The sequence below is a fragment of the Polypterus senegalus genome, chromosome 10 (assembly GCF_016835505.1).
Source record: "Polypterus senegalus isolate Bchr_013 chromosome 10, ASM1683550v1, whole genome shotgun sequence".
Classification (NCBI taxonomy): domain Eukaryota; kingdom Metazoa; phylum Chordata; class Cladistia; order Polypteriformes; family Polypteridae; genus Polypterus; species Polypterus senegalus.
This window is the reverse complement of record NC_053163.1, coordinates 71,983,913-72,008,183: the sequence shown is the minus strand read 5'-3', so window position 1 is coordinate 72,008,183 and position 24,271 is coordinate 71,983,913. Positions and strand designations below refer to the sequence as shown.

General features: G+C 36.8%; 1 protein-coding gene across 2 annotated transcripts; it reads right to left on the bottom strand.

The window, feature by feature from the left end:
• Positions 1-4,374: 4,374 nt before the first annotated feature.
• LOC120537201 (non-histone chromosomal protein HMG-14A-like) lies at positions 4,375-12,310 on the bottom strand. 2 transcript variants are annotated; one of them, XM_039765960.1, is made up of 6 exons: positions 12,141-12,310; positions 10,859-10,888; positions 10,055-10,084; positions 9,389-9,436; positions 5,908-6,036; positions 4,375-5,012 (listed from the first exon to the last, which is right to left on the bottom strand). In XM_039765960.1, the coding sequence occupies exons 1-6, from the start codon at positions 12,153-12,155 to the stop codon at positions 4,965-4,967; spliced, it is 300 nt and encodes a 99-aa protein (XP_039621894.1). In that variant the 5' UTR covers positions 12,156-12,310; the 3' UTR covers positions 4,375-4,964. The 2 variants fall into 2 exon arrangements, with proteins under 2 accessions (XP_039621894.1, XP_039621893.1); XM_039765959.1 differs by lacking the exon at positions 12,141-12,310 and adding an exon at positions 12,053-12,136.
• Between the last annotated feature and the right edge of the window lie 11,961 nt (positions 12,311-24,271).

The following is a 24,271-nucleotide window of genomic DNA, read 5'->3' as shown; positions in this document are numbered from 1 at the left end:
TCCTGGCTGATGGAAAAAGCTGCACACTTCCAAACGAAACTCTGACACCTTCAATGCATTCATCTCGTGTTTGGTGAGATTCTGTCCAACATGTTAGTTTTTGCAAATCTAAGAAGTGTAACTAGCTTATATTTAGTTTTAAGCTTTTGGCTTGTGGAAATCAATTTTGTAACCTTATCCTGTAACACTTGTTGCAAAAAGGGGACTCCATTATGTTGACGTCGCTTGTATATATGTAACATGTAAATGAACAAAGGCCAATGAATTCAAACATAAGAGCAGGGCAGCCTTCTGAGTGCTACTCTTTATCTCTTTTATGCTTTCTCTCTCGAATGCACACATATAGACACACTCACTCTGCTTCTTAGTGTCTCTTTCTGACATCGTCTTTCTCTCCAATGTCTAAATAAACTCCCACCACCCTGTACACTAAAACAGCATAGTTTGAGGTTCTTTGTGTTGTGGGACCACTTTATTCCAGATCTGAATTACAGAGTTAATCTGTAGTGGTTATTGCTACTGATTTATAGGCACATCCCAAAGTGATCACTAAATTGAATTGGCAATTGCATGGGTTTTGTTCTATTATCTCTGAAACAAAATTTTAGGAAAACCAGCTACAACGTTCCAATAACAGTTAAGTATGAGTGTGTCAGCGTGCCCTGTGATGGATTATTATTCCCCCCAGGTTGTTTCCAGCCTTTCGCGAAAACTTATTGAGATAGTCTCTGCCTCAGTGCAACCCTGTAATAGACAAAGCAGGTTCAGAATATAGAAGGAAGAACTTTTTATGTTTATCACTTACTACATAATATTTATGAACACGATTTATTAAGTGAAAAGGAATTTTAATATAGAGACGCAAATACGAAATTGTAATTTACAGCGCTGAATTGGACTTAATATATTTGCGGAATGTCATTTACACTAACAATGCAAGCACAGCTTTTTATGTAAGTTGGCTGAACTCATTCCGCTCCAGTTCATTAATGTATTTCTCCAGCACACTGGCTTAAAGGCATCCCAGCAGTAAAAATACCTTCTTTCTTGTGACAAACAACAGGGCACGGAGTCTTCTTTACAATTAATTTAGTATTTATGCCCCAGTTTTCTTTGATGTAAAAAAAGTCTTTTGTCTGTGCCACATTTAATATAGCTAAATTATGCAAAAAAGGGGAAAACGATGTATTTAACAGTTCTCCAGCAACAGTAAATTACTTTGTGTGTAATTAACTACACATTCTAAAGTGAACATTTATTATGTACTCTTTTATGTATGTACCCAAATACCAATACATATTTAATTTTATCCTAAAGCTATGAAAATGTTATTCCTCCAGTTCACAATTTTATCCCAACTATAAACTGTTTAGAGTCATTTGAATGTAAGTCACAAAAACATATACTTTATAAGAATATATGAGAAACCAAGATGGAAAAGAGCAAATGTCACGTTTTAAGTGGTGCGTTGTGCTACCACTATTGTTCACCATGTTTTTGAAATTACAGTCGACATCTGTTAGATTAATCTACCATTTCTGACTTGGCCAGAAGCATATGTGATTATGAATTAAGCCTTGTGCCCAGACTTGCCACAAGAGGTTCTGACACCTTGAAACCTAGTAATGGAAAATGACCGTCAAGAAAATGGATTGATAGGAGTATAACACAAATGTGTGCATTTACTCAACTTTCATTTCACACAAATAAATAACAAAAAGCTAGGAAAAACATACATTTATGTGTATTGTTTTCTTTACTCCACTGTGATAAAGATAATCTGATACTATGAAAATAAACTATCATGGCTGTTGTGGGTAGCAAGAGGCAAATTTGAAAACACAACTACTCTAAATGTCCTATCATAGAACAACTCTCATACAAAAAAATTTTTTACAACAAGCCAACAAATTGTTCAACTTCTTTACATTGTGGTGAGCCACCCTAGACTAGTTAGTAACAGGGATCACAGCAAAATGGTGTTTAATGCAAGAATTCAATTAAGAGATAATGGGATCCAGTTTAAAAATGGCAACACAAAAATGAAAACAAGCAAAAAGTGAAAATATGAAAAAAGCAATCAAACAAAACAAACACATAATGAAAAATTCTAATAAAGCTTAGACATGTTCTGTGATGCATACACTGTTTTTGGAGCATCCATGTAATTACAAGTCACTAGGACGAGTCACTAGATCTGTGCACGGAATCTGTAAGATCTTGACATCATGAAAAAAAGGTATTTTCAGGCATTTCATCTACAGGATATTATGTTTGTAATAAGTAAAAATAATGAATTGTAATAAGTAAAAATAATGAACAATGATGTTTGATTTATAAAGAAACCAAATTCCAGTGAAGTGTTTGTTACCATAAAATCATTATATGCAACAGCTGTCCTCTCAGCCATGATTTTTAATTAAAGAGCATTGGTTCATTTTGGTCCAAGGCTATAAATGTTTGTCAACTTTCAACTGCCTAGTAAAATGTAAGAAGTTTATATTTAATTTTACTATGAACTAATGTGAATGCAAATTTAAAGATAGACTGATGTTACTAAATTAACATGATCTAAGGTGACATGTATACTCAAAGTAGAAGTGACACCAGTAAAAGTAATCCATAAAAATTAAAATAAAATGTCACTTCATGTCAAAATTAAATGGCAGCCACAAGATACACTTCTTTTCAATATTTAAACTAAGAAGAAAGGAGTAAAAGAGAAATTGCTTGTGAACTTGCCTGAGCAACCATTTATTTGAAATAAGCACACCTCTGATGTATGAGTGAAAATAAAAAACCCTGAAGAAAAACTACACAGACATGGGGAAAACATGCAAACAACAAACATCATCTTCTTTCAGTAAATCTGTGAAGAGCTCTAAGCATGGGAAAGGTGTTTTATGTAATATATATATATATATATAAAAAAATGTGTGTTATTATTAACTGCTGCCTACCAAAGATTTGTGGTGAATATTTTAAAGCCACAAGTCTGTTTCCGGGTGGCACAGTGGTAGCGCTACTGCCTCCCAGTTAGGAGACCCGGGTTCGCTTCCCAGGTCCTCCCTGTGTGGAGTTTGCATGTTCTCCCCGTGTCCTCCCACAGTCCAAAGACATGTAGGTTAGATGCATTGACAAATCTAAATTGTCCCTGGTGTGTGTATGTGCACGCCCTGCCTGAGGTTTGTTTCCTGCCTTGTGCCCTGTGTTGGCTAGGATTGGCTCCAGCAGACCCCCATGACCTTGTAGTTAGGATATAGCAGGTTGGATAATGGATAGATGGAAGTCGGTTTCCCCTTACAGCACTACAGGACTTCATATTAACTTGACTAAACTGAATTGAAGTATTGAAATTAAGTTGTGCATGTTTAAAGATATACCTCTCTATATGAATGAATGTGTTTCAGTTTAAAGAAAAAAGTTTAAAATGCTGAATAAAAATATATTCTAGTGCACAATGATAGATTTTTTTTTTCTTTCCTCCCAGTGTAAAACCAGAAAAATCCAGTATAGATTTATCAATTTTATGATGCACAATTGTTTGTATCACAGAGTGAATACAAAATGAATATATAAAAAATTAGCTGAGAAAGGCCATTTGGTCTCAGGTATGTACTTCTATAGATTCTTGTTAGGGCTTTTACATACCAACAGCAAAACACCTTTATAATGCCTTACTGTGACTACTCTCATCATTAGTTACGCCAAAATTTTTTTCCTATTTTTTTTTTTTTTTTTTTTAAAAGTATGTTTGTGTTTTGTTTTAGGAGGTTGCTGTTGTATTAAAAATATGGCATTTAACTTTGGGACAAACAAACAAACAAAATAACAAATGTATTCCTTTAGGTTTTTAATTTGCAATCACATCCTTTTTTCCTAATCTGGCATTAGAAGTGAAATACAATTTATTAAGTAGCATCCTTCTCACTCTAGACAAGGCAATATCAATTGTAACATAACTGAGAACTTATAGTTAAAAAAAAAATAAAATAAAACACAGTTGTTCACTTGGAAACACTGTCATTTTACAATATTTCAACTCCAGTTCATATTCAGACTGGGGGTCTTAATGTGTGGAATTTGCAGTTTTGTCCTGTATTCCAGAGTCCTTTGTCAAAGCTCCATTCTTTTTAACTTTTCCTTGTGTTACTGTTTTTGTTTACAACAAGAGAAACTTGGGACTTGTACAGGTTTGCTTGTACCTTGCATCCACAAATGACCAGGGAAGCCGAGTTATGGAAATGATGGGGATGTAACAAACTACACTGTAAAACGTACATGCTCTCACCTTTATATAAAGATGGAAAATTAGAGCACAATAGAATGAGAGATGTACCAGATACTATAAACAAACAGACAATGCAGAATGAGGAAAATTTCAAGGAGTCATTTTATTAACATACATCCAGAATAAATGTTTAAAATAGAGGGAGCACACAGACAGCTGCATATTTTAATTGATATTATGTAATCATAAAAAAAAAAATTGTCACCCCCTGCCTTATAGCTTAATCTTTCATGTTCTTATCAAGCTTAATTTATACCTGATTAAAAGGTAAATCTCTACAAACATCCTGGAATGTTGAAAAGGTTGCAATATTTCTTTTTGAAACAAACAAAGTCCACATTTAAGGGAAAGCTTATATCAAAGACTGAATTAAAAGACACCGGTAGGGTTTGGGGAGGCAAGGGGTTCACTCATGACAGGCCTATCACTGTAATTTCTTCCCTAATCCATACAAACTATTACAATCACAAAGTTTTATTTTAAAATAAAAATTGATTTTATTTCTTTTTTGTTTTAAAGTAAATTTGACATTCCCAAGCTCCAAGGTCTTCCTTAATTAGCTTTGTGCTAAAAACCGGTATTTAAAAAATTGTTGATAAAAATATTCCTCTGTCTACAATACATTATGGACACTGGGGTACCACACAACAGCAACAGGTGAGGGATAGTGATGCTACTCCGACTTGGCTTCTTTATCTTCTGAGTTTTCAGGAGATTTAGCCTGCAAGTAGATGAAGTTTATAACTAACTATTCAAATATACACAAATTCTACAGCAAGCTATGCCATTGTTCAAGTTTTCTTGTATACCCTATAAAGCTTTCAGATATACTGAATTATAACAACAGGTCATCCCTAGAAAGGTTTGCACGTGGATGTAACAATATACATCATTATCAAACATTTTGATGTCAATTTAAATTCCTCTGGCTTGCCATTGTATCAGTTAATGTTTAAAACATTAACAAAGATGATTAGCATGCATTTACTTAATACCATTGAGAAATACAGGGCCTGGATGGTTGTATTACATTAGAAATGCATTACAAAGAAACAAAATCATGAGAAAGGCTACCCTTAACTAAGAACGTAGGTTTTAATAAATTAAGAAAATAGGTTCATGTCTATGAATATTAACCAAAGGTGAAGGTTCTAGTGACAACCAATTCTGTGATGTCAGTTCAGAAGGCTTTAACACTGACAAACCTCAGAATCATCACTGCTCAGCTCATTCAGGTTGGTCAATAAATAGCAGGTTTATTCAAGATAGACCACTCTCCAAAATGACACTCTTAAAATAAGGTAAAACAACAAGTAATCTTTTACAATAAACTTGCAACAATTAATGTAACTTACTAACTGGGTCTGTATAAATGCTATATGATTTTACCTACTGTATGTAATAGACTATTGAAAATGTTTATTCATTTAAATAATGGTCATTTTTTCTCAAACACATTCATTACATGCACATATATGTAAATAATCTATGGAATATAATATATGCAATGGCCAAGTAGTATCTAGATTTTAATTGCAGTCTTTTCTATGGACTTGCAAGAAGGATATTCTTCAGCCTAGTAGGTGAAAAGATATTATCCTAATGGAAGAACCAACCTCATTTGTCTTAGTATCTCCATTTTCAGAGTGGTTTTCCTCATTTGCTTCTGCCTCTGCCTTTGCACCTTTCTTCCCTTTTGTTGTAGTTTTCTTGTCCTCTTTCTTGTCATTTACCGTCTTCTCTTTCTGCAATACAGATTTCTTCTTTAAAGTAAACTGTGACAAATGTAAACTTTCATTCCTGTTGAATCCTTTATCATCCACTCAGAATAAGTAGACGAAAAACATACAACAGTGATAAATCTGATTGACATTTAAGGAAGGTAATCCTTTAAAAATCAGAGTTCTATGGAACTAAACATTGGACATAAGCTCATGCAATCCTAAAGAATCCTTGGCAGAAAATACTATAATTAACAAGGGTGTTCCAAAACCAAAAACTTTTTTCATACATATTATGAAGTGTTTCTCCAGTTATCTAAGGAAAAAAAAATGACGATGTATCATATATCCAAATAAACAAAATATATTACGATTAAATACAGAAAGTCACTGAATGTGATGAAAGAATGAAAAAATGTTTCATGATGACATTCAGTTTCCAAGTTTGTTTACCTCGGTCACTTACCAACATTATGCAAATCTAACACTACTACAGTGACTTGAACTTTATTTCAAAATACTTTAAGCATGCACCTTGCACCTAAAAAGTGTGTGCATTTTAATAGATGCTCTGAAGGTCAAAAGAATGGCATAATGAAATATCTGCATGGAGTTAGCTTAAAGAAGTTACAGGACTATCTTTTATGAATGGCTCCTAAGACAAATACAAATACAGTCTGTGTTTACAGCTTTGAAGACCAAAAAAATAAACAACCCAATGGCAGGAACCAATGCAAACCTTCCATCACATATTATAGTAGGACAACACACACAAAGAGTTATAGAAGGTCAAATACAAAAGGTCTTTGGCTTTATCAATGCACTCAATTAGAATACTTGGATAATGAGAATTTGTATTTCTTGAGTTAATCCATGTAACATATCTGAAATGTAATATTTTTAGCATTTCACTGAATTAGTTTAAAACACACATCAGTATTAAAAACAGAAAACATTATTATAATGAAAATTTATCAGGGCTGGGAATCTATATTAAAAATCACAAATGTATGGAAGTAATTGCAATTAATCACATCTAACATGAATGTGTAATTATAAAATGAATGAATCATGAAGTAAATACACACTGAATCACATTTAATGTAGTATCAACACAAAGGATTTAAAAAAAATGCATATAATGAGCTTAAACTTGAATTTGTAACAAAATACTATTTGAGCAAGTACAAACTGGTGCAGACTGGCAAGTTAAATACACAGAGATACTAGAGACTTAATTTGGTTTTAGTGTCACTCAAAGAATTTATTTAGCACATATGTGATAAGACTTTGATTAAACCTTTTTACAGAACTATGAAATGAAGAAAAAAAAAAAAAGTGTAATTTTTACCTTCACAACTTTTTCTAGTGTTTCACCAGGACTGCAGTAACCCCCCTTCCTGCAACACCTCCTCTGCACCTATGCCGTTATGTATAAATTAATACAATGAACACCAGTGCTACGTATTGACACGTGGCATATCTTCATGAACTGCATAGCATGAAATGAAAATTTTATTTCATAACATTCATTAAAGTTAGTACATACAGTACTGGATGTGTATATAATTCTATAGTTACACATTTGATTTATTTGTATTATTGCTTCATAATGTTAAAAAAATAAAATTTAAAAAATTAAACACAATGAAAATGCCACCCTGACCAAAGCACCACCTGAGGAGTTTGCCCCTTTGCTGGCCCTGGATGCAACAGTTATTTTTAAGGTGTTAAACAGGCCACATTAATCATAATACTCAAGAGTTAAATATAAATTTTTAGGCCTAGGAAAGTTAATATTCAAAGATCACATCCCTTAAATAATTTGTTTGTGGCGATTCAGGTCTTACTAAAGTTCATCTTTGAAGTAAAAGCAATAATACAAGGCCCAAAACTATTTTTTTAATCTGACAAATAAACACAAAGCTTCCTGATTACCTAAAAATTACAAAAAAAGGAGTCTTCAAAGCACAAAATAAAAATACTGGAAGCAACAGAGAACAAAAAAAGCCAACTATACTTAAATGTACTTATCAGACATATGGAATGATATTTCAAAAGATTAAATATCTAGGACTTATAATTTACAAAGTAATAAGTGCAGTTACTAAAAATGAATTTTACAAAGCAGCAAAGACAACTATATATAAGTATGTAAATAAAAACATTCAAATGAAACAATAATCAGTCAACGTAAAGGCTAAAACATTTTAATAACCTTTTAGATTCAAGTTAAAACATTTATGATCATAGTTCTACTACCAAGATAAAAGACTACAGGTCAGTTGTAGTGTTCAATCTGCTCACGATCTTCACAAGATAATCATGTTGGCATATATTTTATGGTAACTATAAGTGGCTGTCGTGTAGGTCTGTTCCTATTGCAATGTGCTTTTTAGATGTGTATTACCACAAAATCAGGACGACATGAACAATAAGACCATGTTTTGTTGCAATTTGCACTTTCAAACTGGCACACACTATCTGATATTACTCAGACTTGAGTATAAACACAATACACACACATCAATATTTTTAAAAATTTTAGATTTCTGACCTATTCAATTTTACACAACAGTGCAAGTGTGCACTAAAACACTAGAGCTGACTATGAATGTTTTAAAATTTACAGAAAAATTCTTAACTTTAGAACACAGTTTTGCATGGAAAATGTACATTATATATACCATACCTGTGATGAAATAACTGATTTGAAAGATACTAAACATATCCTTTAAGGAGACAATAAAATCAACTAAAAACACACACACACCATATAGTATATACATACATATCTTATGTAATTTTGCCTTTGTTGGTGATTGAAGAAAGAATTTATGCACCATGTACACAAATATAGACACATTCTGTAAGTATTAAATATCAGCATGATAGTCCCTACATAAAGTTGTGATTTTGAAATTGACCCCATTAATATATATTGTAGACACACATCATATATAGCTGTAAAAGGTTATTTATTTACAGCAATATCTGTTGACGCAATCCTGCTCAAAATCTAATGGACTTCAACTATTTTAACCATACTAAGTTTAATTCCAAGAGTGTGATTCATTTTCAAGTTATGTTCATGTACTTGCAACCTCACAAACCTGTACATACAATCAATGTTGATCTGAAAGTGTTAAAATTATATTCATGGATGCTTAAAACATGTAAATCAGTTGAAAACTTTAAATTGAAATTTTAACTTACTTCATAATACTACTCCCACATACTGTATAATGTATAAGTATATAAAACCACACAGAAAGATGTATATTGTTTAACTTGTTCAAAGTACGTATACACACACACACACATTTTTTTTTTCCATTCAACATATATCCATAAAATAAGTCAAACTGTTTATTACCTTTGCTGGCTTTTTAGGTTTTGGTTCTGGCTTAGGAGGTGCTGGTTTCTAAAAATAAAATAAGATTAACGCTGAAAAACTTTCCCCACCTATTCTTTTAAATTAACTAAATAGATGTGAATAAATTCCCTATACTTAATACAGTGTCTGTAACATTAGTAAGAAGAGTACACAAATGAATAATTGTATTATATATTTCAATGAAGCACAACTCACATCTGCACTTTTGCCACCTTGCACTTAACACCACCTACTGATGACACAACTAAAGAAACCGAATAAAAACAGACTATTAGCAATTCCAAAGTTAAGTGCTCAACAAAGAATCATATTCTTTACCTGAAGAATCTTTATTTCTGGTTGTAGTTTTACACATATTTACAAATACTTTCAGATACTGAAGATTAAACGGGGGGGGGGAAAAAGAATCTCTAGACCTACACTTCTCATGACTAGAAACAAAAGGAATACAAGACAATGCATATTGACCGTCAAAAACTTGTCTTCAACATATCAAACCAAAACTGCAAAAATTCAATATCTCACAAAGTTGACATCTAATTAGAAAAAGGCATATAGTAAACTTATTGCTCAAAGTAGCAATTTAATAAGTGCAAACTGTCTCACAAGGTTTAAAATTATATATTAAAGAATAAAGATACTTACTGAAGATAACCTAGCAGATCTCCTCTGGGGCTAAAAAATAAACATTAACATTGTAGCTGTTATTTTACCTGAAAACCAGTACTGACTAAAGTTTTAAAATGACAAACTCTCCAAAAATTGCACATTTCTGATTGTAGAATTAAAAAGCATTTCAATAACACAGATGCAGTAAAGCACGATCAGAAAAAAGGGATCTCTTCATTTCTCCATTTTAGACTTACCAGGCATTAATGGACCGCAATTATGTAAACTAACTCTTCTAACTGATAAACCGAGTCATGTAATGTTTTAAATAGTAACAAAATTTTGCCAACAATTTTAAACTTAAAACCCACTGTTACTCTTCCTTGGTAAGCAACTCTCAATTTGATGCCTATATGTATTTTTTTTTTTAATCTAGGACAGGGCTTAACAATTTAAACAAATAATACAAAACATTATACAGTACTGTGCTGTAAGGAAAGAAACAGAAATATGATCCAAATATTTTGTACTGCTTTAAAAAAATGGAAATAATTTTTGCATGTTTTAAAATATTCAGTAATTTACTAAATCAATGAGAATAATTAAATAAAAATAGTTCTTTCTGTGCACTGACAACTTTGGGTATGTTTTAGCCCACTGGTCATATTGACAAAATTATACCCATACCTATACCTATATGAAGCTTCATAAAAATGAATTGGTTAAAGGCACCATGTGATTTTCAACCTGAATTAAGAGTTTCCTCTGGCATCGACAAAAAAGGAAAAAAATTGATACCTACTAGCAACGAAACGAGAAAATTTCAGTTTCAAGACTTACCTCCTCCTTGACATCTCCTTCAGCTCCACTCTGGATGGGAGAAAAGGACATGCATATGGTAAGCGAATTGTTTCAAGCCATTCATTTGAGAGTCGCTAAAGTAACCAATCCATGATACTAAAACAAATTGCAGGGAAATGGAGAAGGTTTAAAAGGGATTAACTAAATCTAAATAAGTGGTTTGCAACAGGGTCGGACCGTTTTTAACGTGATTTGTTTTTACAACATTACCCCAGAAAATGTAAACGATTTTTCAAGGAATTCTTGCTTTCATAAAAATCAAACACTATTTGAATAAAAATCTCGATTCATGTCACTGCCTGAAAGTATTTAGTTTTTTGAGCCGAGGTGAAATTTGTGATCATATGGGACTTAATTGCACATAAAGCACAGATTTAAAACTTGTTGTAAATGGGAAATCAATTGCAAACATAATCCAATATAGAAAAGCAACACAACATGAAAAAGTGAGTGAATGACGTACGCTTACATCACAGTTGTTAATACTATTTATTTCAAAATTTTTTATTATATATACAGGGCATATTAATTGTTGCTTTCGCCCAAAAACAAGAATTTTATAAACCAGTGCATACGTTACACAATTCCACATACTGTTCCAAATGATCAAAACGGAGCATGCACATTAAGGGTAAAGAAAAGGCAGAACAAAAGCCCAACACCATCCCTCTGATAAGAGGCCTTTCACCATCTGTTATACTGTATGCCAATTGAGAATAGAACTGGGAGAAGAAAGGGTCACTGCTCCACCTGGCGGATCCTAGCGATCACAGCAGCCATCTGGCATTGCCAATATGGACGAAGAGGAAAAAATATAATAAATCGCATATGTGCAAAAACAGGATGAATGCAACTGAGTACAAATGAATAGGAGCCGTGCAACAATGGTTTAAGCCTCCGCAAATTCACAAACTGTAGATTAACACCCCGCCAGGCAAACAACTCCCACTGTAATAGGACTGAGCACCATGGCTGCTCGTTCATAATCCAGCATGGAGACCGACCCTTTCGTTCTTACTTCATATACGCGAAGCTAATTAAATTATCGACACAATACCGCCTTCCGTTGCATATCTGTGCAATTCGGTTCAATTTGGAAAATGCTTTTTTTTCCCCACTTAAGATTCTTATTAAATAACCTACTAGTAATTTAAAAGATTAAATCTGCCTTGCCTGAATCCCGAGTGCTTCACTTGCAGCAGAACGTATCCCCTCGTCGGACATGAGAAAGAAAAAAAGTAAACCTTACTTGTTTACCTACCTTTCTTTTAGGCATTCTCTATTCCGTCAAAACGTGTTAAAACAAAAATAAAAAATAAAAGCTGTACAGCAATTTGGTGTTTACTGCATGTAAACTGCAACTCCCCCCTTTATTTTACTAAACAGAGTAGTAAAAACACACCAACATTAAAGACCAATGGTTGAATGGGGGTGGGGCGCGGCTAAATATGGATTGACGCTCTCTTTGACCAATCGCCTTGGCCAAATTAGAGGCGTAAAGAAGCTGGCGTTTGAGCGCTGGAATTTTTACGCGCGAAACACCGAGTTCCCCGGGTAAGCAGTTTAAAATCATAAGCAAGTAGGAAAATAAACAACGTATTAGCCTGAGAAGAAAAGACATAAAAATACACTTTGGAACATTTTTTATATGGGAAAGCATCAGGTGATCGTGCTCGGACATTAAGACATTTATTCAAGGGGTGTGCTTGATATTACGATGTAAATGCTTGAAAAGCTAAAACGGTTTTTAAGGAATAAACCAGAGGGGCAAGTGCGGATGTTTCGGTTGTCATTAATCCAATATGGCGCCCAGTCTAGTTGACATTCCAGTGTTTGGCAGATCAACTGAATTCCTCCGTCGGGAAAAAAAGCTTCCTAGGCAGCCAAACAGCACTAAGACGGGGCCAGGGATTGGTTATTAGAAATCCCCCCAGCGGCTGCATTCATGTACTGGATGCGATTGGTTACTTTGTGGACGGCGCTTTTGGTGGCGGAGGTTTGGATTTTGCTGCTATTGGTAAGCAGTAAGTTAACGCCTCTTTATGCTTTATTGTAAAGAGCGCATCGGCTGGATCACACCAAAGAAACCAAAAGGCTAATCAAAGTCTATATGATAACGAGAGATTTTAGCGTGTTAAAACGAATACATGCTAGAGGTATCACCAAATCTGTTGACTGGTGACATGTAACCAGTTCAAACGATAGGTATGCAGCGCTGCTCCTCCAGGTAGATCTCCTATAGTAAAACCATATTGGCTTTAGAAAATATAATACTGTAATGCCAGAAACTTGTAGAATAATAATGCTACATAAAATCACACACAAAAACAAATAATAAGCTAATTTCTATTTATACATTTTTTTATTAGTTGTTAACATTTCTTTTTAGCAATACATTTTCTGCACCCTCTTCGTGCTAGTCAGGGCAAGGAGACTGTATTTTCCTTTTAAGTATAAATTTGCTATATATTGTAATATTTTTCAAATGCTGCTACATTAGTAGCACCAAGTTGACACAGGGTAGAAAAAGGGGGTGTTGAAAAAAAAAAAAACAAGACTGGTTGTTAGAGCACATCCCTGTAAGTCATCATGGACAAACAGCATGCTATTATATCAGAATCACTTTTATTTGATCAGTACTTGATGCTCAGGAATTTAACATGGTGGCTTTGGAGCTGCTTATGACATAACACAGTGTAACATACAAATAGCATAAGTTAAACAACACACATTATAAACAGTTGCAGAATAGTTCAGTCATAAATGAGATGAGCAAATGAAAGCATGTGCGAATAGTGTTTAGACACATGTACATGTATATACAATGCATCCGGAAGGTATTCACAACATACTGTCATTTATTTTTGGAGTGGGCCATAGCTGAATGAAACCAGACACAAATCTAGAGTGTGATCACAGTGCTTTGAAACTTTAGGGACTTTATTCCTGGTAAGGAGAAATACCAGTAAATTCTTTGCATATGGTAAGACAGATAAAGCTGAAAACAGTAACATTTTTTTTTTATGTCATACATACATTTTCTAAACCTTCTCCTTCAGAACAGGCATGTGGGATGCTGGAGCTTATCCTAGCTGTCATCAGGCACAGGGCAGCAATAATCCCAGGACAGCATTCATTGCATGGTGGAAACACACGCGGCATGTGGAATTTAGCATTTCCAGTCCTTCTAACCTGTATGTCTTTGGACTTGAACTTTATTATATATTTTATAGTCAAATTCATCTTTATTACCATTTTACTCTGTACAATGGAATTGTTATTTGCATGTCTCCAAATAAGCATCATGGTATTACAAAAAATTAAATTATTATTTTAATGCAGTTAGTGTCATATAAAAGCAAAGAACTTCTTTATTTATTTTATGAAACACATTACAATTAATAGGTGGCACAGTGTTAGCTCTGTTGCCTTGAAGTAAGTATAACAAAGTTTGTGTCCCAGGTCCTTCCTGCATGGAGCTTGCATGTTCTCTCCATGCCTGTGTGGGTTTCCTCTAGGTAATCCGGCTTTCTCCCAGTGTCCAAAGACATGCATATCTTTTCCTGCCTTGTGACCTATCCTAGCTGGGGTAGGCCCTCACCCGCAGCCTTGGTGTGATTAAAACTGATTAGATAATGATATTTCATTACAATTAACTAAACACAAAAAAGCAATAATTCAATGAATGCTATTTCCAGCCACACAAATCAATATATGCACCCTTCCCCTACTCAAATGTGAGCACACGTTAAAGTATGCAGTAATTCCTGTCATATGTTGAGGCATCAAATGGGTTGATATGAGACCATTTTATTTATTTAAGTACAAAATTAATTAACTCCTAACAAAGCCTGAAAGACACTGAACTGTTCTCGCAGAGAAATTTTGATGTTTTTTTTTAATTTGTGTAAAATAAGATATCAGTCTCACAGATTTATGGAAGGTAGAATATGATTCTTCCAAATGGCTAAGATTGAGAAGATGAGTAAGTAACACAGTGTAAGATATTACAGATTTTCCTTGACGGTGTAATTCCATCTGGTGTTACTCCAAATACTACTATCAGACAATTTTGAGTAACTGTAAAAGCAAAACTAAGAAGTAAAAAAATAATTCCCAATATAGTTTTAAGGATAGAGCATTCCCAAAACACATATCCTACCTCGCAAGAACTTGGTACCTTCGTTTGCAATTTGGATCTTGTCCTGTATATTTTTGTATACTCTTAGGTTAAAAGGACATGTGCATTGTGTAATTTTTTTATTGTTAAACTCATTAATATCTGCAAAGTATGGTGTATCATGTGGATGGCTGATATCCATTCATGATGTGAGATTCCTATTTAAAGCATTCTTTTCCAAGCATGGTTTTAGATCACCGATGGATGGATAGATAGATAGATAGATAGATAGATAGATAGATAGATAGATAGATAGTTTTGTTTTCATTCTCTACTCCACAACTATCCTCAGCGGGCTGAGTGTGCGCCCCATAACTGACCCTGCCCTCTTAATCAGCTTGATGATTCAGTGTGTGTCTCTTGAAGTGATGTCATGCTCAGCACACAACAGTATAGAAAAGCATTGTGGCTATCATAGAGTTGAAGACTATATAAAGGATGTCACTACCTTCATTAAAGTAACACAGTCTCCTAGGAAAAGAGAAGCTCCTCTGTGTTACTAGACCAGTCCTGGTCTTGTCATTGATGTGAATCTCTAAGTACTTGCAGCAGTATAGCACCTCCATATGCACTCCCTAAAGAGTGAAGGCTTTTTAATGTGGTAAAAGTCAATAACCAGGTCCTTGGTTTTGCTGATGTTAAGTTGCAGACAATTCTTTCTGCACCAAGAAACAAGGTTCTCTACTTGACTCTTATACTGTGTCTTGGTTGTCATTATCAATACACCCCATTAGGGCAGAATCATCAGAGAATTTCTGCAAGTGACATGACTTGGTGTTATATTTGTAGTAGGAGATGTACAAGCAAACTGCAGTTGGTCTAAGTGGACTTTCACAAGATAACTCATATAGTCTAGGAATAACCCCTCGATGATCTTCTTCATGTAGGATATACAGTCCACTGGTCTATAGTCATTAGCTAAAGAGACATCTGCCTTCTTTGGAACAGGGACAGTGCAGCATGTTTTCCACTTTATAGAGTCTAAGTGACAGACTGAAAAGGTAGCGGATCATACCACAAAGTTAGTCGGTACAGACCCTAAGTACCCAAGGGCTGACTCCATCCGGTCATGTGGCTTTTCCTGTTTGTAGCCTCCTCGGTGAAACTTCACTTGGTCATTAATTATGGACAACCCATACTGATCAGAGATAGACTCATCACTGGCCATACCAAGTGAAGTGGTAAGAGATGTTGATGTAATAGGGAAGACGTGGGGGACTGATCATTGGAACAAGATGGTGGTAGAATGAGAGTAAATTTGTGAAAATTTTGGTTCAGCACACTTTGAGATATCAGAAAATTAGAACAATCGATGGGGACAGGCCTATAAACCAAAAAAAAAAAACTTTGACAATCCTATCCACTTAATTTCTCCAGAATAAAATCAAGTCCAATTCTGAAGGTATACCACACTACTTGGAAATTAATTTCATTTATCTGTGGTGTGTGAAGAAAACATTCTAAAGTTTGTGCGATATTTTACCCTTAACAAATTTCCATCTGTGTCCCTTATTTTAAAGTAACAGCCTTGTACTTTTTCCACTGTACTAATTAATTTAATAATTACAAAAGCTTTATTCTTGTCAACTCTTCTTTGTTTGCTTAAATTGAAAAGGTTCAGCTCATTCAGTCTTCTTTTATAACTCCAACCTTGAAAACCTGGAATTAGCCTAGTCATTCTCCTCTGGTCTATTTCTAGCTCTGCTATGTCTTTTTTGTAAACTATTGTCCAAAACAGCATTCAGTACTCCAAGTGAGACCTTACTAGTGTTATATAGCTTAAGCATGTACTGTACACATCATGCTATATAACCTAACATTCTGTTGGCCATCTTGATCACTTCTGTATAATGTCTAGATATAGACAGTCCTCTATGACTCCTAGGTCCTTCTTATACGAGGTACCTTCAATTTTCAGACCTCCCATTGTGTATTCAAATGTTATACTTTTCATTTACTTACTTTAAATTTTATCTGCCATAGATCTGCTCGTGTCTGCATTCTGTCTCAGTCCCTTTGTAATGATTCAACCTACTCTAGGTTAATTTGGCATCATCTGAAAACCTAACCAGCTTGTTATCTATATTCCTATCCAGATCATACTTATATATATATAAGGAACACCAGTCTTAACATTACCTCATTCTGATAGGATTCCTCACTCCATAACCTTTTTCATATGTTGGTGAACTCTGAAAATGCTGCCTGTATTATTTTTCAGCTATGGATATTGATGGAATGTAGAAAGGTTGGGAGAATTTCTTTAAACATTTCTAATTTGCACACACTTAAAGTAGTCTGTTACTGGAATCTTGTATTTGAAGTGTAATTGCTCAGAGGATGCACAGCCATTGTCAAAAGTCTGTAAAGTTAAAAAATGTAGAGGCTAAAGATACCTGGAATGCATAATTTGTGTGCACAGGGGACAATTAACAATAGTGCCTTGGCTCTAAGGTTTTTCTTACTTTTGTGCCATATTTTGAGGGAATGTTGCACTACCAGATTTTGAAGTGCATATAATATTTATAAACAAGTAATAGAATTGGAAACTAGATAATGCTATCCTATACTTCAGGTCTTGTGTTTTTTATGTGTAAAATGTTTGCATTTCAAATACATGAAGTAATAGTTGTATCTAATCTTAAATAATGGCTAATAAAGATAGGGGTTCTCTGAAGATAAACAGCTCAAAAAAATTAAAGGAACACTTTGAAAACACATCAGATCTCAATGGGAAAAAGAAATCCTCCTGGATATCTATACTGATATAGACTGGGTAATGTGTTAGGAACGAAAGGATGCCACATTGTTTGATGGAAATGAAAATGATCAACCCTGAATTCAAAGACGCCCCAAAAATCAGAGTGAAAAAATTATGTGGCAGGCTAGTCCATTTTGCCAAAATGTAATTGCAGCAACTCAAAATTGTACGCAGCACTGTGTTCTTGTATACATGCCTGACAACATCGGTGCATGCTTCTAATGAGATGACAGATGGTGTTGTGGGGGATCTCCTCCCAGATCTGGACCAGGGCATCACTGAGCTCCTGGACAGTCTGAGGTGCAACCTGGTGGCATTGGATGGACCAAAACATAATGTCCCAGAGGTGTTCTATTGGATTTAGGTCAGGAAAGTGTGGTGGCCAGTCAATGGTATCAATTCCTTCATCCTCCAGGAACTGCCTGCATACTCTCACCACATGAGGCCAGGAATTGTCATGCACCAGGAGCCACTGTACCAGCATAGGGTCTGACAATGGGTCCAAGGATTTCATCCTGATACCTAATGGCAGCCAAGGTGCCTTTGTCAAGCCTGTAGCGGTCTGTGTGACCCTCCATGGATATGCCTCCCCAGACAATCATTAACCCACCACCAAACTGCTCATGCTGAATGATGTTACAGGCAGCATAATGTTCTCCATGGCTTCTCCAGACCCTTTCACTTCTGTCACGTGCTCAGGGTGAACCTGCTCTCATCTGTAAAAAGCACAGGGCACCAGTGGTGCATCTGCCAATTCTGGTATTCTATGGCGAATGCCAATCAAGCTGCATGCTGCTGGGCAGTGAGCTCAGGGCCCATTAGAGGACATGGGGCCCTTGGGTCACCCTCATGAAGTCTTTCTGGTTGTTTGGTCAGAGACATTCACACCAGTGGCCTGCTGGAGGTCATTTTGTAGGGCTCTGGCAGTGCTCATCCTGTTCCTCCTTGCCCAAAGGAGCAGATACTGGTCCTGCTGATGGGTTATGGACCTTCTATGGCCCTCTCCAGCTCTCCTAGAGTAACTGCTTGTCTCCTAGAATCTCCTCCATGCCCTTGAGACTGTGCAGGGAGACACAGCAAACCTTCTGGCAATGACACGTATTGATGTGCCATCCTGGAGAAGTTGGACTACCTGTGCAACCTCTGTAGGGTCCAGGTATCGCCTCATGCTACCAGTAGTGACACTGACTGTAGCCAAATGCAAAACTAGTGAAGAAACAGTCAGAAAAGATGAGGAGGGAAAAATGTCAGTGGCCTCCACCTGTTAAACCATTCCTGTTTTGGGGGTCATCTCATTGTTGCCCCTCTAGTGCATCTGTTGTTAATTTCATTAACACCACAGCAGCTGAAACTGATTAACAACCCCCTCTGCTACTTAACTGACCAGATTAATACCCCATAAGTTTCATTGACTTTATGCTATACTCTGATTAAAAAGTGTTCCTTTAATTCTTTTGAGCAGTATATATGGGAACTTGGGAAGAATTTTCATTTTAGCAATTTTTATTCTCCCAGCTAAGGTGAGACAAGAACATGATTGTCTGGTAACATTTTGAAATCGAAAGAAATTTAAGAAATTTAATTTGAAGTGATCAAAAGTAAAAAAAACTAAGACATACAATATGTTCTTAATATAATACAAAAAGCAGAATAAAATGAAAAACAAAATTAACAAAATATACAAAATTAGCTGTGCTACCCATCTAAGATGAATTGAAATCTAAGTAATAAATGTAGACCTCAGTGTTAATGTTTACAGTTCACCCCCTATTGAAATATATTTTGTAACAATTGTAGTAACACAATACATTGCATTTCTGCAAGTGTTATTATCCACCTTGATAAAAGGATAAGTGCCTGTGCATCTGTATATGCATCCAGCTGCTATGTCATGGTCATTCCAACAAATGGTGCATCACAGACATTTATAGTAATAAAATGCATTATTGCAAATACTGTTGCAATGTGAAAAGCATTGCATATGTTTCTGTTAAATACCATTTAGTGTGGAGTTTGTAATAATGAATGTTTCTAATCCGCCATCTCTTAGAATGAGAAATGCAGTGCATTTTATCACTACAAATGTTTGTGGTGTACCACCTGTTGAAATGAAAGAGGCATAGCACACACAGATACACAGACACTTGTCATTTTATCAAGGTGGATAATATTGGAAAAAAAAGATTAAATAAGCAAAGATCATACTTGGGCCAATCTGAAGAATAGCATTTAATGTTTTTTGTAATTATGGCCCATAGATATTTCATCTGTTCTGAGACAGTTACAGGAAAGTAATCCAGTTTAATCTAAAATAGAACAGTACACTCTTATTCAACATTTATTTTTCCTTTTCTTTTTATAGATGTACCATTCTAGATTGTTATACTAATGATGATAATAGGATTTGCAGGTAATTGGTACAATTTATTATCTGTACATTTTCTAGGATAAAAATATGAGAGCAGGCTAAATGAGTCATTTAGGTAGATGTCATATTAATTCAGAGTGAGAATATATATATATTTTTTCCTGTGGGTACTCCGGTCGATATTCTGTATTTGCCTGGTATGAATGAATGTAGCCGTATGCATGAGTGTGCTTTGTGTTCCGGGTTTCAGTTTCTTGATTCCCACCTTACTATTTAAATATTTAGTATATAAGTAGCAAAATAAACTAAATTAAAGAGAAGGTACCTGTTAGAACACACATAATTTACATTATCCTGGTAACACTGTTATTAGAAAAACTCTAAACAGCTTATTGTAAACATGGGATTCAAATTAACTTAGAATATACATAGAAAATATTGCCTGCACTGCAGACATTGAGCTGTGGTGTCTCTCCCTAGGCCATCTCTCTTTTTCTCTCTCTTCCATAGTGGTGCACTTACCTATTTTCTGGTACTGTGTACATATGTGTTTGTACAGAATCATGTACAGAAACTTTGCTTTGGATAATGTAGTAGTATCTTTATATCTCTCTGTCTTTCATTCTCCCAGAACATCAGTCCTTTCTTAGACTGAATAAATTCTTGGGAACACAGGAAATTTATGCAATATACAAAACAAATGAAATAGGAACCTAACTGTGTATTTTCACAGAATATATCCTCCATCATATAGGGAAAATTTAGAGTAGCCCATTATACTAATATGGTTATCCTTCTGATATTGTTATCTGGAGAAAAGTAATGCAGATAAGGAGAATGTACAAGCTCCATACTGACAGTGCGAGACCAGGAGTTTAATCTAGAACTCTAATTAACTTGTTTCATTTATCAGTCTTATTCCAGTGAAGGTCTGAATTCCAGCAGATGCACTACATGATTATTTTTCCATCCATCTATTATCCAACCCACTATATCCTAACTACAGGGTCACAGGGGTCTGCTGGAGCCAGTCCCAGCCAACACAGGGCACAAGGTAGGAAACAAATCCCGGACAGGGCGCCAGCCCACTGCAGGGCGCACACACACACATACACACTAGGGACAATTTAGAATGACCAATGCACCTAACCTGCATGTCTTTGGACTGTGGGAGGAAACCGGAGTACCCAGAGGAAGCCCACGCAAACACGGGGAGAACATGCAAACTCCATGCGGGGGGACCTGGGAAGTGAACCCAGGTCTCCTAACTGCGAGGCAGTAGGCGCTACCCACTGCGCCACCGTGCCGCCCTCATGATTATTTAACTTATGTTAAATCAGAAGACATAAATTTAATCTAAACTGACAAGTAGCAAATATAAAGAGTAGTCTAGTTCTATTAGTGTGGTGAAAGGTACATGAAACTAACTTTTCACAGGCTGACAACATTTCCAAAAAAGTTCTTTTGCATTCTTAAAACAGGTGATCTTTCAGAGAGGATATTCATCATTAGTGGTAATACGTATTGTCATATGATAGAAATCTTTCTTAAATTCAGAAATTGTTGTCAGACAAATTTTCTTGGCAGGAAATTTGTCATATGTCTATCTGAAAAATGAATCTATATATTGGTTTATAACATAACATTCTCAAATTATCTTAATTGTAAACTTCTATACTATACTGTATCTCAGCAGCACTGGGCATAAGCCAGGGATGAACCTCAGATAGCTTACCAGTCCATTGTTGGGCCCACCCACTCAAGGACTAACACTAACAAACATGTCTTTGTGATGTGGTAAGGGAACTGGAGCAACCAGTGAAAAACTCACACAAGCATAGGGACGCAAACATGGCATCTATTTAGGCATAAGAATCAAACCCGTGATACTGGGTCTGTAAGACAGCAACAATGACCATTGTATCACAGTACTGCTGTACTAATCTATTTATTGATTAAACAGCTGAGTTGTGGGAGCCTGAACAATAGGAATAGCAATAGGAATGTAGAAAAATGTAGTGATCCATTTTAAAATGTTTGTCATTTCTATTATAATTGTTTATCTAATATACTGATTGATGCAAACACTTCGGCAGTTATTTTTTACATTTTTAATAATTACAACATTCATCTGTAAATTTATACTAATCTTTAGGATTTTGATTGTATATAGACATGGGATTTTTTTTGTTGTGGATCAATACATAACATCCATCCATCCATCCTCTTCCGCTTATCCGAGGTCGGGTCACAGGGGCAGCAGCTTAAGCAGAGAAGCCCAGACTTCCCTCTCCCCGGCCACTTCTTCCAGCTCTTCCGGGAGAATCCCAAGGCGTTCCCAAGCCAGCCGGAGACATAGTCCCTCCAGCGTGTCCTGGGTCTTCCCAGGACCTCCTTCGTTGGGCGTGCCGGAACACCTCACCAGGGAGGCGTCCAGGAGGCATCCTGATCAGATGCCCGAGCCACCTCATCTGACTCCTCTCGATGCGGAGGAGCAGCGGCTCTACTCTGAGCCCCTCCCGGATGACTGAGCTCCTCACCCTATCCTTAAGGGAAAGCCCAGACACCCTGCGAAGGAAACTCATTTCAGCCGCTTGTATTCGCGATCTTGTTCTTTCGGTCACTACCCATAGCTCATGACCATAGATGAGGGTAGGAACGTAGATCGACTGGTAAATTGAGAGCTTAGCCTTACGGCTCAGCTCTTTTTTCACCACGACAGACCGATGCAGATCCCGCATCACTGCGGATGCCGCACCGATCCGCCTGTCAATCTCACGATCCATTCTTCCGTCACTCGTGAACAAGACCCCGAGATACTTAAACTCCTCCACTTGGGGCAGGATCTCCCCCCCCCAACCCTGAGAGGGCACTCCACCCTTTTCCGGCTGAGGACCATGGTCTCGGATTTGGAGGTGCTGATTCTCGTCCCAGCCGCTTCACACTCAGCTGCGAACCGCTCCAGAGAGAGCTGAAGATCACGGCCTGATGAAGCAAACAGGACAACATCATCTGCAAAAAGCAGTGACCCAATCCTGAGTCCACCAAACCGGACCCCTTCAACACCCTGGCTGCGCCTAGAAATTCTGTCCATAAAAGTTATGAACAGAATCGGTGACAAAGGGCAGTCCAACTCTCACTGGAAACGGGCTCGACTTACTGCCGGCAATGCGGACCAAGCTCTGACACTGGTTGTACAGGGACCGAACAGCTCTTATCAGGGGGTCCGGTACCCCATACTCCCGGAGCACCGCCCACAGGATTCCCCGAGGGACACGGTCAAACGCCTTTTCCAAGTCCACAAAGCACATGTAGACTGGTTGGGCAAACTCCCATGCACCCTCAGGATCCTGCTAAGGGTGTAGAGCTGGTCCACTGTTCCGCGAGCTGGACGAAAACCACACTGTTCCTCCTGAATCCGAGGTTCGACTATCCGACGGACCCTCCTCTCCAGAACCCCCGAATAGACTTTTCCAGGGAGGCTGAGGAGTGTGATCCCTCTATAGTTGGAACACACCCTCCGGTCCCCCTTTTTAAAGGTGTCCATGCGATGTTGCAGAGACGTGTCAACCAAGACAGTCCTACAACATCCAGAGCCTTAAGGAACTCCGGGCGTATCTCATCCACCCCCGGGGCCCTGCCACCAAGGAGTTTTTTGACCACCTTGGTGACTTCAGTCCCAGAGATGGGAGAGCCCACCTCAGAGTCCCCAGGCTCTGCTTCGTCACTGGAAGGCATGTTAGTGGGATTGAGGAGGTCTTCGACGGTGGACCAGAATCTCCTCGAAGCCGTCCAAAAGTTGTTCTCCATGGCCTCTCCAAACTCCTCCCATGCCCGAGTTTTTGCCTCAGCAACAACCAAAGCCGCATTCCGCTTGGCCTGCGGTACCTATCAGCTGCCTCCAGAGACCCACAGGACAAAAAGTCCTATAGGACTCCTTCTTCAGCTTGACGGCATCCCTCACCGCCAGTGTCCACCAGCGGGTTTGGGATTGCCGCCCGACGGCACCGACCACCTTGCGGCCACAGCTCCGGTCAGCCGCCTCAACAATAGAGGCACGGAACATGGCCCATTCGGACTCAA

Excerpts from the sequence above, each read along its gene's own strand:
- LOC120537201 (XM_039765959.1), bottom strand. The coding sequence starts at position 12,103 with ATGTCCGACGAGGGGATACGTTCTGCTGCAAGTGAAGCACTCGGGATT. Across the intron at positions 10,889-12,052 it reads GTGAAGCACTCGGGATTCAG|AGTGGAGCTGAAGGAGATGT; the intron begins GCAAGGCAGATT and ends TCTCCCATCCAG. Across the intron at positions 10,085-10,858 it reads AAGGAGATGTCAAGGAGGAG|CCCCAGAGGAGATCTGCTAG; the intron begins GTAAGTCTTGAA and ends TTTATTTTTTAG.